Source organism: Mytilus trossulus, chromosome 2, assembly GCF_036588685.1.
Source record: "Mytilus trossulus isolate FHL-02 chromosome 2, PNRI_Mtr1.1.1.hap1, whole genome shotgun sequence".
NCBI classification, from domain to species: domain Eukaryota; kingdom Metazoa; phylum Mollusca; class Bivalvia; order Mytilida; family Mytilidae; genus Mytilus; species Mytilus trossulus.
In genome coordinates this window covers 99,337,737-99,351,921 of record NC_086374.1, presented here as the reverse complement: position 1 = coordinate 99,351,921, position 14,185 = coordinate 99,337,737, and the positions used below count along the sequence as shown (strand labels likewise).

General features: G+C 31.8%; 1 protein-coding gene across 1 annotated transcript; it reads right to left on the bottom strand.

Moving 5' to 3' along the window:
* Positions 1-4,555: 4,555 nt before the first annotated feature.
* On the bottom strand, positions 4,556-7,993 carry LOC134705586 (uncharacterized). The gene is made up of 4 exons (XM_063564308.1): positions 7,515-7,993; positions 7,276-7,349; positions 6,261-6,382; positions 4,556-5,731 (listed from the first exon to the last, which is right to left on the bottom strand). The coding sequence occupies exons 1-4, from the start codon at positions 7,874-7,876 to the stop codon at positions 4,856-4,858; spliced, it is 1,434 nt and encodes a 477-aa protein (XP_063420378.1). The 5' UTR covers positions 7,877-7,993; the 3' UTR covers positions 4,556-4,855.
* Between the last annotated feature and the right edge of the window lie 6,192 nt (positions 7,994-14,185).

The window sequence follows — 14,185 nt, the reverse complement described above, 5'->3', positions numbered from 1 at the left end:
GGGTGTGGGTCGGACCAAAAACAAAACAATAACTTTCATTTTATTTCAGGAATAGATGAATATAGTCAGATTTTAATTTCGATTGCTGTTCAACTGTGTTACCGAATTGAAGGACATATCCCTTCATACAAATACCCCAAAACAGATAAGCAAATCAATTACAATTAAAATTAATTTCCTAAATTCCATAAGAAACAATTATCCCCTTCACTATACGTACAAATTCATATATTTTGATTTAACTTTTTTGTTCAAGCATTGATGCATTTTGTTTTAAAAAAATGCAAAATTCACATTGTTGTAACAATTTGTTATGGCAATGGATGTCAAATCGTCTTGGTTTGACGAAAATATGTTCAAGTTGTAACAACAGCTACTCACTAATTTAAATTATAACCGATATTGGCCAAGCGAGTAAAACCAGTACGAAGAATGTTGGCCTTTCTTATCGTTTATTATCTATACGATTTTTGTTGATGTTGACCATTCTCCTTCATGAGCCAAGGACATTGATACTTTTCTTACCCGACTCAATTCAAAATTGTTTATGGGAGTTTTTTTAAATCATGTAGTTTTTTTCATCGAAAATTACATCAGATACAAATTAATCATTATCTTTGCAAAACATTGCAAAAGAAAATCCTGTAACCTTATTATAAAATTTTTGACTTTCCTTCGGTTTAATTTTGTAATTATATATTCATACTTACATCCTGGTTAATAAATGGAGCGATTAGACATACACATGTGACTACAATTTGGTATTGGTATATTTGCTTATTTTAGTTTATTCCTTTGGAGAAGTTTTGAATGAAGTAAATACATTGGGTTGCGAAATACACATAACCTCTAAGTAGGACGAACCGCTTGAAAAGATCACATTTTTGAAAATACGAGGTGAAGAAATTGACATAAAATAATCATACTACTTTCTTAGGATGCTGAAAAAAATCCAAAACTGATAAGAGTTTAATTTTTCAAAGATCCGATTAAAACCACAGTCGTAAATGCATCATATATTCCTTAAAAAATCAATTTATCTCCCCGTGAAAAAGCGTGACAGTAATAATCTTATAAAGATGTATTTTTTTTATTTAAAAACGGTAGAGTTCTTGGTGTCTCAGATGCTGCTATCACCCCATTCCCCAGCACTCAACAACATGGAAGCTTTTAAACGTGGTCGCGTATACCATATAGTTAGAATGTAATTGAATTTTTAGATCCATGTTTCAAAATTAGTTCTTCATTTTATCAATAGAAGAGGGCAAAGGATACCAGAGGAACATTCAAACTTATTGATAGAAAATAAACTAACAACGACAAGGCTAAAAAAAGAAAAAGAGACAAACATACAAATAAGAGTACACAACATAGAAAATAGATCCTGTTCCACATGCGGTACCCATGTTGCTGTACAATATAAATATAAATTACACAGTCATTCGTTTTAGTAACTTATAAGTAGAAATAAATTGATATGGTCACTTTTGTCTTAGATTGTCGATATTTTTTACTTAGCATTACACGAATGACTTCTAATTACGTCTTGACGCTATACCAGTTTTTATGTTTTCTGCTTGATATGTGAGAGAACATGATTTATTGTCTCGCCTGCATTTAGCGTCATAAAATGACATAATAATGGGTATCAGATAACGGCGACGGTGTAAACTGTTCATTTAAAGATAACAAATCGTTTATGCAGAAGACTTATTCAAATTATTTGCACATTGGTCAATACGTAAGATTCAGATTACCGAACGTCAAGAACTCTTTTGTACATTAAGATACGTAAGTCGTGTGACGTCGGGGCAACTATTTGTTTACATTGACGACAATGGACTCTGATTTTAAGAATAAAAACGTCCCGGAAATCAAACAGTTCTTGAAAAACGGAGGTGTTAAAACAACGGGTTATAAAAAGAGTAAATTAGTTGAACTAGCTGAAGAAGCGGAATTACAAAAGATTCCCGCCTTTGAACCCGATAATTACATATTCGCAAATAAAATACGGCGAACTGTAGATGGTGTTGAGTTGCCGCATCCCAAGACTGTTATTGATTGGTCTGATGATTTAAATACAATTCCAATAATTGAAGCGTTTGATGTTAATCATTATTTAAAAAACATTTGTAACTGGACAAATGAACGTTTGAAAGGCTATAAAAATGACAACAGTTACCGTCTTCATTCTAATGGACATATCCGTGATGTTAGGCAGTCAAAATTTCACAGCGATATACATTATGTAAAAGCAGCATGTGTGCCAGAAGAGAGACAGTCTGCTGACCCGTACGAAGTTTGGATAGTGGTCCTATTTGATGGGTCAATACATTCAGCAGAATGTACATGTGTGGCGTAAGTTCTTACCTGAATAATCCGAGTCCGAGGGTGTGGGTGCCGATAGGGATTACAGAATAGAGAATAATGGGGTGTTATAATATAAAGAATAACACAAGAACATAATGAATAGATTGGTTAAAAAGTATGCTGAACAGAAAAGAATAATAATATCAAGAATACGGTTATCAAGTACATGTAATTGTATAATTCTGATTAGCCATTTATCTTTTTCAAATAAAAATGAAATAATGAGCGAAAAAATAAAATAAAGATTAAAAAAGATGAATAATCCCATCAAGAAATGCCAAAAAAATGTGTATTTTTATTATGTCATCTGTTTTTGATTTTTAACCTACATGGAATGCCACATTATCAGAAATTCCAAATTAACTGTAAAATTAAAGGGCACATAAAATTAATTTCCAGTTTTTTCCCTCAGAATTATCACCTTCAAAAAAGAGATGCAAACAAGCGTGGATAGTCAATGTTGATTTTTCAGAGACAAAAGATTTTTTTTTCAAGCAACTTTTTGTTTTTATTTTTTAAATATAGGGAAACATTGTTTTTTTTTAATGTTTAAATTTCCCTCGAGCACTTCTAAAAAATGAATACTTCAGTGTATATAATTATTTTTCAGTGGTGAAAGAACATGTAAGCACGTGGCAGCACTCCTGTTCGGGATGCAAAGATTTTGTCAGGATTTGTCATAGATCGGTTATTTCTGTTACTGACAAGGCTGCTAAATGGGTTAACCCAGTCAGAACATCAGCTCCAGTAAAAATAACCTCTTTAGACCTGAGGAGTGAGCCTACAGGACAACCACCAATCAAACCAACAAGTGACCATTATAGGCCATCTTGTCATTACATGTCACCTCATGCTATAGAAAAAGAAATGCTTCGGTTAATAAAATCAGAAAACTTACCAGCATGTGCAGCATATGTTCTGTCAGATAGCTCTGGTTCGGAGTATGATTTTGAGTGCCTGCCTGTCAACATACTAGATCTAGCAACACAATTTAATAATGATGATTCGTCAGATGATTCACTTGAATCTTTTATTGAGCACATACATAGAAATATCCCTGATAATTATTTCACTGATATATTCGAAAAGACCATCAGTCAGAGTGATAGTGATTTGTGGTTTTATCAGAGACATGGCAGAATAACAGCTTCCATTTTATATAGTTGTCTTCATTTTACAGGAAGAAACCCTGATGGCCATCTAGTCAAACTCATTTTAGGTCTTGCAAACAGTGTTAATTCAGACTTGCCTGCTTTAAGACATGGAAAAAAATTTGAACATGTTGCTAGAGAGTCTTATCTTCATGACAAAAAAAACTTGCATGATAGTTTAGAATGTAAATTATCTGGGTTTGTAATTGACAACAACAGTCCTTACTTAGGTTGCTCTCTTGATGGTTTACTAGAGTGTAAATGCTGTGGACAAGGTTGTTTGGAAATAAAATGTCCGTTTAAATTTTCAGAAGAAACTCCAATCAATCCTGCTTGTTTAGACAAAACAAACTTTCACATAGAAAATGATACTCCACTTTTGAAGAGAAATGACACATCTCCGTATTACTGTCAAATTCAATGTCAGCTTGCAGTTACTAAAAGAAAATGGTGTGATTTTGTATTATTTACTTTTAAAGGTGTACATCATGAGCGAATACCATTTGATGAACAATTTTGGTCTAATGTTTTACCAAAACTTGCATCATTCTACAGTTCATATGTTCTACCAAAAATTCTGCTAGTATAGACGTTAGAATTCCACATGTACATTTTGTATCAGTTGAATACTTTATTTGAAGTTCATTACAATTCACGAAATAAAACAGTGATAAAGTTTGGTTATATAATTTAATTTGATTAAACATAACTAAAATAAACAATATTAAACATAATAAATATCATCTTTTATTTTAAGACAACTGATGATATATGCTAAATAGTCTCTATTCTTCTAAATTTATAAAAGACAACTCTTTCAAATGGGAGATAACCTACTGTTGTGCCTAGACGTGTACATCTGTTAGTTTTGACAATACACGATAAAGCCATATTTCCACTACTTATCAGTGTTTGAAAGAAAATTTTAGAACAGAATAATTCTCTTATTAAGCTGTTGATTTTTTTTAATCAAGGAATATAAATTTTAGTATTAACATGAATCATAAAAGAAAAAAAGAAACACTGGAAAAAAAATTGCCAATCATTGCTCCTTTAATTAATATATATGTCAAATAAATTTCCAATGATTTATAAAACAAAACACGTTTTATAACTTTTGAACTAATGGTTTCATCAGGTTACAAAAAAAATCCTGCAACCTTAAGAGCCTGATTAGCTACAGAAAGTGAATTTATTGGCATAACACCACTTAAGAATTTATAAGATTTCAGTCTCTGGATTGATCTTTCTACATGTATTCTCAAAGATGCTATGGATTTTGATTCCTTAATCTCCTTTGCCGTAAGACATCGTCCTTTTCCATGTTTACATGGTCAGGTAAATGGTGGCATATTTAAGGTGGCACCTTTTGATAATAATAAGTCTTTGATTAAAAAACCTCTGTCAGCCATTACATGATCCCCCTTTTCAATCAGATCAATGAATCCACTTCTTTCAGTAATGCTCCTATCAGAAATGTTACCAGTCCATAAGTCAGATATAAACGAAAAAGCTCCATTTGGTGTTATACCTACAAGCGTTTTAAAAGTGTTCTTTGACTTGTTATTTGACCACGTTTTTGACTGTGCTGTTGGGTTTCTTGGTCTCTGCACATAAAATTCAGTAGCATCGATGATTACACGAGTGTTAGGATATTTTCTACGAAATGATAGAGGCATGTGTTTTTTAATCTTTTCTTTAGATGGCCATTCAATAAGTGGTCCTAAACATTGTGCCATTAAAGATATCCAAGTCGTGAAAACCCTGCTAATTGTTGACTGTGAAACACCAAACAAAAGAGACAACACATATGTGTTTAGTCCTAGCCTCAATCTCAAAAGAGTTATAACAAACTCTTCAAAAAAAGTCAACTTCCTTGAAGCACCAGGTTTTTTCTTATTATTTACTTGCCATCTTTTACCGTCACTTGAGTCGGGACCCATCCAGTATTTCATTTTTGAAGCATGTCCTTCTAATAATTTAAAAATTCCAAAAAGCATTGAAATACTTGGCAGTCCAAGAAAACATTTAACATTACTATTTGATTTAGTCAATTTTTCAACAAGTTTGTCCTTAAGCAGTTCATCTGTATTATTAAACTTCTCATTTAAAACTTTATTTTCCTCTTTGGTAGCATGAAGTTCAACTTGTAGCAATTTAACTTGCTTCTGTAGCTGGTTATTATCTGTCTCATATCTTTGACATTTTTGCTGTGAAAAAAAGTAATAATTATAAATATATAAATCAAGGCAAACAATTTATGAAATTGTTTTTGTATTTTTTGTTTACTTAAGTCAAGTTGGTAACAATAAAAGATTGATTGATTTTTGGTTGCTTAACATTCAATTTCAGTGGCAAATATTTCATGCATGTTCAGAATGAAATACAGTTATATGGTAAAATGACTTAAAAAAACCCATTTACATGTAATACTATATTTCAACATGTTCATGTTGGATTACAAATTTTAAAAGTAAATATATATTTAGTAAAATGTTTGAATAGATCATATTTAATATTGATGTATTAATTTGAACATAAAAACACCTTGCTTCTGACATTATATCATTTTTGATGTATGAACTGCCATCTAATAAATTAAAACAAATCAATTTTTGATTGAAATACATATTATTTCTATAGTTCATAAGATTAAAAAATATCTTTTTCATGGCTTTTGACTCTTATATCCAATGGAGGAATTTTCAATATCAAATAAAATCCCAATTAATTTCGTACCTCTAAAGCGTTGCTATTTTCAATTAATATCGCACATTTTTCCTCAATGGAGACATCTTCACTAACTTCAGTGCTAGTGCAATAAGTGTGGTCCAAACTTGGCTTTTCAATGTAGGAAATTACTGAAAGTAAGTAAATATGTACCATTTAAATTAGAATTATTTGACTACAATGTACATCAGTCAGGATCATAGACTGGTCGATTTTAAAGAATTAAACGTACAAAATGTGCATGTAATTTAGAAAGTTGTAGTACAAAAATGTAGTTAGTCATTTTATAAATGGGAACTAGAACCATATGTTTAATAATAATACTTTATTCCGAAAGCAATACAGCTTATAAATAGGATACATATATACACAATTTTACACCAATATAAGAATTTTACAAGAGATATATAATATATATAAATATAAGGTGTGCACGAAAGAACATATGCAATGTAATACATAATACATAATACTTAAGAGCCATAACTCTCAGAACACATATCTTTTCTACTGGACCTTTAACGACTGTCCACCAGTATGCCAGTTGATGGTGTACATGTAGTGTGCAGACAAAATTAATCTGAGACTCATATCTATCTTTTCAAAATACTTTTTAAATTTTGTTTTTGAAGTTAAGTTTATTTTGTGATAAAATGATATTGACAATTATTTTATCTTGAAATTGTGAAAATAAATTGTTTTAAATTTAATATATGATTTTTATATTTGTATTTTAATCAGAATAATATTATAATTGTTATTTTAGCATTGTTTACTAATTGATTTTATGTCGTCATTGACTGATTAATCACAATTATTATTGTTAAATTAAATTATGAAAACCATCTATGCACTTTATATATATATATATGCCTATCAGAACATGCAGTCATACAATAGACTGACCCCTATGTTCCTTGGTTCAATTACAAGTAGCTGCTCCCTCTGATTTACAACAGTACCATGGTGGCACACTGACTATTCAGTCATAACATCAATTTTTTTTAGTTTTACTTAAAATTACATGGAATATCTGGTATGTTATTCTTTTGTCTTGGTACTTTTGGCAGTTGTGAAACTGTAACAATGTTTGCTGGTCTGTAAAATATATATATACATGTATATTAAAAAATAAATATATCTTCATGTGCATCCAGTCCAATATTTAAAAAACACTGTTTCATCATAATAGGCAAACAAGACAAAAATATATTGAAGAATGAAAAAGAAAGAGGACACTAATTTCAACTATTTGTTACTTACTGTGTTGTCAATATCAATTGTTCAATGGGACGTAAAATACTGTTCTTGGTGTCTCTTGGTGTTCCAGTTTTGTAGTTGTTGTAGGCAAATAGGGTTGGGACTGCATTTTCCTTCGTAGGTCTTCCTTCAATAAAATGACGGGAGCAAAGTGCATGCCAGTGACAATTTGGATCGGGATTAAACCCTTCCCTTCTTATCTGAGACAACCAGAGCTTCCTTAGTTTAGGATTCTTTATGACTGAAGGAAGTACATGGAAGTCGACGATACATCCATTTAAAATCATATCAGGATACTTTACAGCATTATGTTTCTTTCGTGAATCGTTGGAGCAACCCTCCGCTATGCAGTGAAAATTCACCATGCTTCTTTTCGAAGCTTTACCGCTCAAAAACTATCATAATAATTTTACATGACGTACATTATATACATGTGCTTTGACACAAAACATGCCCATAATAACGCAAAATCTCGCAGTAAACGTTATCACTAGGGCGAGACTAACGGTAACCTCAAATACGGAACGGATCTTACGTATTACTAAGCATAACACAGTTTACCACATTATGATGAGTATACGTAATCAAAGGTTGTACGATAACCTGTAGGTATTTTCATCTTAAATTTTGTTCTTTTGGTCTCAATGGATACTTTCCCTATTGGCAAGTATATATCTCAATACCATACTTTATATTCATTTTGTTCTTCAATACCTGGACGAAGATGTTCCTTAACGCTTGCGAATGCTTCTACAGTTAAATCTTTGGTTTATTAAACAGTCTATTGAGGCCGAATGCGGCCGACTTTGTGAGTGATTTAGCATTGTATGTACAAAGGAAAAAAGCTCTTTAGACGAAAACACAAATTGAGAAATCGGAAAAAAAACGAAGAATCGCCAAAATGTATATCGTTATTTCGCGTTTTTACGATTATACATTTCGGAGATGATATGTTTTTTTCTCTAACCCAGGATAATAAAACTGCGTTAATACAGTTGTTATATGGTGGCTACAAGGCGAGTAAGAGGTATCGATTATGTAGAGACCTTAATTATTCGGGTTATGTTTTTTTCAATTCCTTAATTTCATTTAAAACATTTCTCAACGGCAAATGACAGTAGTGTTATTATATGTGACACTATTAAAAAGACGAACATAGTTTGAAGTATTTGATTTAAGATCTAAATAAAATATCACAGTTGTATTTCTTATAACTCAAATATATATTAATGATAGTTTGTAAGTAAATGTTCATGTTAACCTTAAAAAAATCATTTTTAATCAGTTAAGGGATGATTGTTTAAATATTTTATATTTTTTACCCTGTTGTTGTGTCATAATTACAAGTCTTTGAGTTAAAAAAAAAAAGGATTCATCTTTCACGACTGTCATTCGTACGTCAGGATGTACAATCCTTTCTACGATTGTTTATATACTAAAGAGATCGTTTCATTATTTTATATTCCTCGTCGTATGCTCGCATTCTTTGACTGTCCCTGCGGTATCTTTCTTCCCTCTTTTACTAGAAATAGCGTCTGAAATTAGTGACTAACTCTGTTTGATTTCGAGCATTACATGTACGTGCCCGAGTTACCAGATTTGTGTTGTGGCTTTTATTGATCGTTTGAGTGGAGAAAACTGAAACTGATTTTTAAAGTTTGTTCGTGCGTTGTGCTGCTACGCCACAGATAGTTTCAAGTCAGTAGCATGACAATTGTTTCCATTCGTTTTTAATTTTTGTCGGGGATCAGTATTTTTGTGTTTTAACTATTTACGCAATCAAATTGTTTTTGGCGACGTTAACTACAAACAAATGCTTAATTTTGTCCATCTGATGAGTTAAGCTTTTTTTAAACTGATTTTTATAGTTTGTTCTTATGTTGTACTGTTATGATACTGTCCCGGTTAAGAGGAGGGTTGTGATCCCGCTAAGATGTTTAACCCCGCCGCATTATGTTTTTATGTGCCTTTCCCGAGTCAGGAGCCTGTAATTTATTGGTTGTCGTTTGTTTATTTGTTACATATTTGATTTTCGTTCATCTTTTGTACATAAATAAGGCCGTTAGTTTTCTCGTTTGAATTGTTTTCATTGTCATTTCGGGGCCTTTTCTAGCTGACTATGCAGTATGGGCTTAGCTCATCGTTAAAGGCAATAAGGTAACATATAGTTGTTAATTACTGTGTCATTTTGGTCTCCTGAGAGAGTTGTCTCATTTGCGATCATACCATATCGTTTGTTTTATATTTCAAAACTAATATGTCTGTCATTAAACTTCAAGTACATAGATGACTATAATTGAAAAAAAACTTTTTTTTAAATTAAGTACATGAAAACAAAGAAATTCCTGCTTTTGACGGTTGCCAGATATTGATTTTTAACTCTGCACTACACTTTCAAAAAGTTTAATCAAACAGAGATGTTCTTATCTAATGAAATGTATTTTCTTCTGTTTATGACGTCTTAACATTGAAGCCGTTGGATGTGTAATGATTGATATCTGGAAATACCCGATGTATTTATAAGTCGAAATTTGGTTAGCTTTCAGTCACTATAAATAGAAATAGATTTATACCTTATGTTTGTTGTCTTTTTGGTCAGAGTATTTGTGTGTGCTTGCATTGGAACCGGTCTGATGAGTCGAGCTTTTTTTAATGATTTTACAGGTTGTATTTATTTATGTATCAATTTTCGGATATAAAGTTCAGTTTCTCTCAAAAAGTATAAAAGCTAAAGATTTAGATTTTATGTAGATAGTTATCTTGCTCAGTTGTATATCAGTGTGTCGTACTATAATTGCATGAAGGGATTTATACAAAAGCATTTTAAGTAATCAATAAGCGTTCCAGATATCCTTAGATCAGCTGCTATATAGATGTCGCAGTATATTCTTGATTATTCAAAAAAAAGGTATGGATGATGACTATGAACAGATTTACTCATTAAGTGAGAGGACATCGTGTGAATAGAAGAACGTAAACGAATGACGAAACTTTCCAATGGGAAATCCCAAATTCATGTCGTAAAACAAACTACCATTACCATTAAAAAAAAGAAAAAAGGCCAAAACACAAACACAAATTACATAGAATAGCCTTAGCAATGCAAACCTCACAAATACCGGATGTGGTCTCGTGTGCACCGGAAGGGTAAGCAGCTTCTGCTCTACACGTTATTTCAAGTCATTTCCACTTTTCTTGAATAGGTTACTTAAATTTTGCATAATAAGAATATAGAGAGAAATAGGCAAGAAATAATTAGCTTAAAATAAATATCGAGCAACGTTTTTGCCTCGAATGTCGTGAAATTCCGTTATACTTTGTGCATAAACTTGTTGCTCGACGTCTTCCTATCGTAAAATGTTGATATTTTGAAAACCATTTTGGATAAAGTAAAAACTATATCAAATATCAGTGACTTTTAAAGACAAGAATGTCGAACTAGCCGAATAAATCTAAGGGAATATACGCCTTTGGGAAGTAAACTTTAGTGTTTTGGATAAATTCGACACTTAATACAAAGTAAATTAACAGTTCAAAGAGTCACTTTTCCTCAGAAATATTTAAATATAAGTTGTCATATATTTAATCATTCATGGCGACCTTTTCAACCTGTCCTTGTTTTCAATGTATATAACAAAGCATGGAACGACTCAAACTTTTTTTTTTAAATTGTTTGAAAAACATTGTGATTTATGCTTACTGTTCTATTATGAATTACTATATACGTTGAACCACAAACGTCAGAATCAATCAATGGCGTAGTGGAATTGACAATTTTTGGATTCTCATAAATTCTATGTATAACTTTTGAACTAGTTTGAATCTCGGTCTATTTCTGTAATTTATTCTTACATACTTTTGATTTTTTAACTCTGTATGCGTACATTGCCTATGAAATTTTTTTTAAATTGTTTGTATGCACATTGAACAACAAATTTATGTGACGTATATAATTTTTCTAACGTCAGACACTCAAATCAATCCATGTGTTCTTAGACAGTAGATGTTATTGTGTCCTGTTAAATTGTTCCTTTTAAAAGTTTTGGATTCTCATATATTCTATGTATTATTTTTGGACTAGTTTGAATCTCGGTCTATTTCTGTAATTTATTCTTACATACTTTTGATTTTTTAACCCTGTATGCGTACATTGCCTATGTAAATTTTAAAATTGTTTGTATGCACATTGAACGACAAATTTATATATGTGACGTATATAATTTTTCTGACGTCGGACACTCAAGAAGATCCATGTGTTCGTGGATAGGTTTTTGTGTCCTGTTAAATTGTTCCTTTTAAAAGTTTTGGATTCTCATAAATTCTATGTATAACTTTTGGACTAGTTTGATTTCTGTAATTTATTTTTACATACTTTTGATTTTTTAACTCTGTCTGCGCTCATTGCCTATGTAAATTTTTAAATTGTTTATAATCCTGGTACTTTTAATAACTATTGTATGCACATTGAACGACAAATTTATGTGACGTATATAATTTTTCTGACGTCAGACACTCAAATCAATCCATGTGTTCGTAGATAGTAGATGTTGTTGTGTCCTGTTAAATTGTTATACAATGATGACTGATGAGCCCATATTTTGACTATTTTATTGATTGTGACTATTTATTTAACGCATCATGTAAATGTAACGGAATTTGATGAGACTGTTATTAAAGTGAGAGGGTTAGCGCTATAGAACCAGGTTTAATCCACCATTTTCTACATTTGAAAATGCCTGTACCAAGTCAGGAATATGACAGTTCTTGTCCATTCGTTTTTGATGCGTTTTGTTTTTTGATTTTGCCATGTGATTATGGACTTTCCAAATTGATTTTCCTCTGAGTTCAGTATTTTTGTGATTTTACTTTTTGATAGTTTAGTCCATACTCAAACTAAATCGTTCACCATCGATTTATTTCAACAGGTAACATGTACATTTCATTGTACTATATATTTTCCCGCCATATATGAAGTCTTTTTAAAGGAGGATATTTTCCAATATTTAAAACAAATGAATAACACTAACAAAATGAACACAATTGATTTGTTTTTTCTTGACTACAGTTTAAGAACAATAATAGAGTTTTGACTTGACGTATCAACGATATAAGGACTCGGCAGAACCTCGCATTATCCAGTTTCTAAATCTAATCCTTATATCGATGATATGTACAGTCAACACTTATTCTCTATTTAATATACCATGATGACCACCTGTCCTCAAATTTCCAAAAAAATCAGAAGACAATACTGAGATATGTTTGAAATATAGTTGAAGGCATAAGAAGAGGTAAGGATGGATTTCAAGTATATCATTCTCTATATGTCATTAGTAAACGTATATAAATACTGGAAACAATAATGTCAATCGTTAAAAAAAGTAAAATAAAATATAAACTTTTAAGATGGGAACTAGTTATTAATGTGAGAGCACCAAAGAGATAGGAAATATCTATGCTCCAGGATGGCCCCATTTTGTTTAAAGGGATCAGCAATTAAAAAGAACTCGGATCTTCAATTTTAATTCGCTTGTATGAATATCTCTCAATGGTAAGTCGAAGTTGTATTGTTATATCCTTAATAGAGTGTTTTGCATCATATCTGGTGCAGTTAAATCCGAACCGTATGATATAATCGATCAGCGTAAATGTAGGTATTTCCGACAGTTTGCATAAATATTCCAGAGCAAATTGTCCTCGACATCATCTATAGTGATGTGTATGATGTGGCTTCAGTTGACCTTACACGGCCAAAGTTTAAAAATACGTTAAATAAGTTGACTTCTGCATTAAGGAAAAGGAAAGCGATACGCTTCATCGAATCGACGTAGGATGTCAACAATAGAAATGTTTACCATGGGGTTTGTGTCATCGACTGAAATGTATCATACCTATTAATGGTAGATGCAAGTTCTTTCTAGAAAGGCGAAGTAGATGTACAATGTAAAGCAAGAGGAGCAATTGGTGTTATTTAAACTCTTATCGAACTTTTGATTAAAGAGTACAAAGGGTGTAAAATATTTATGTGTTCATAATATACATAATCAGAGTTAACATAAGCAGTGAACTGATCCCATCCAATCGGCCGGATCCATTAACATTGTTATTTGTAAGATTTTGAAGGTATGCATCGGCAGCAATTTCAGCTTTACATGAATCAGCTGCTACAATGAATGCCAGCATTTCCTTATTGTCCCACTGAAGAGACATTTGTCTAATCAATTCGTAAACGTCACCTTTCATACATGGATGCTCTGCAAAAAGGACCTCAAGTGTCGCTTTGCATTCAGATAGACAATTCCCGAACGGTTTACAATTTGCCATTACTTCATCCTTTACGCGCTTTGTTTCGTTTACATTGACATTCATAAAATCAGACCATTTGCAATCTTCATGTTCTCGTGTAACCCACAAATTGCATATTGAGATATCTTTCCATGCTGTACACGTGGAGAATGGCATGTTTGCAGCAGGGTAAAACGCCAGGAATCCGAAACACATCTCATCACTTGTAGCATCACCAAAAAACGTTGTTTTTGGCCTCGACAGTGATTTGAATTTGCATGTTGTTACAATTTCGTCTCCTGGTAGCACCTGAACTGCAGTTGAGTACCTATAACATATCATATGACGGTTAATTTTTTTTTAATTTACATTTTTAATCTTTGAATGTT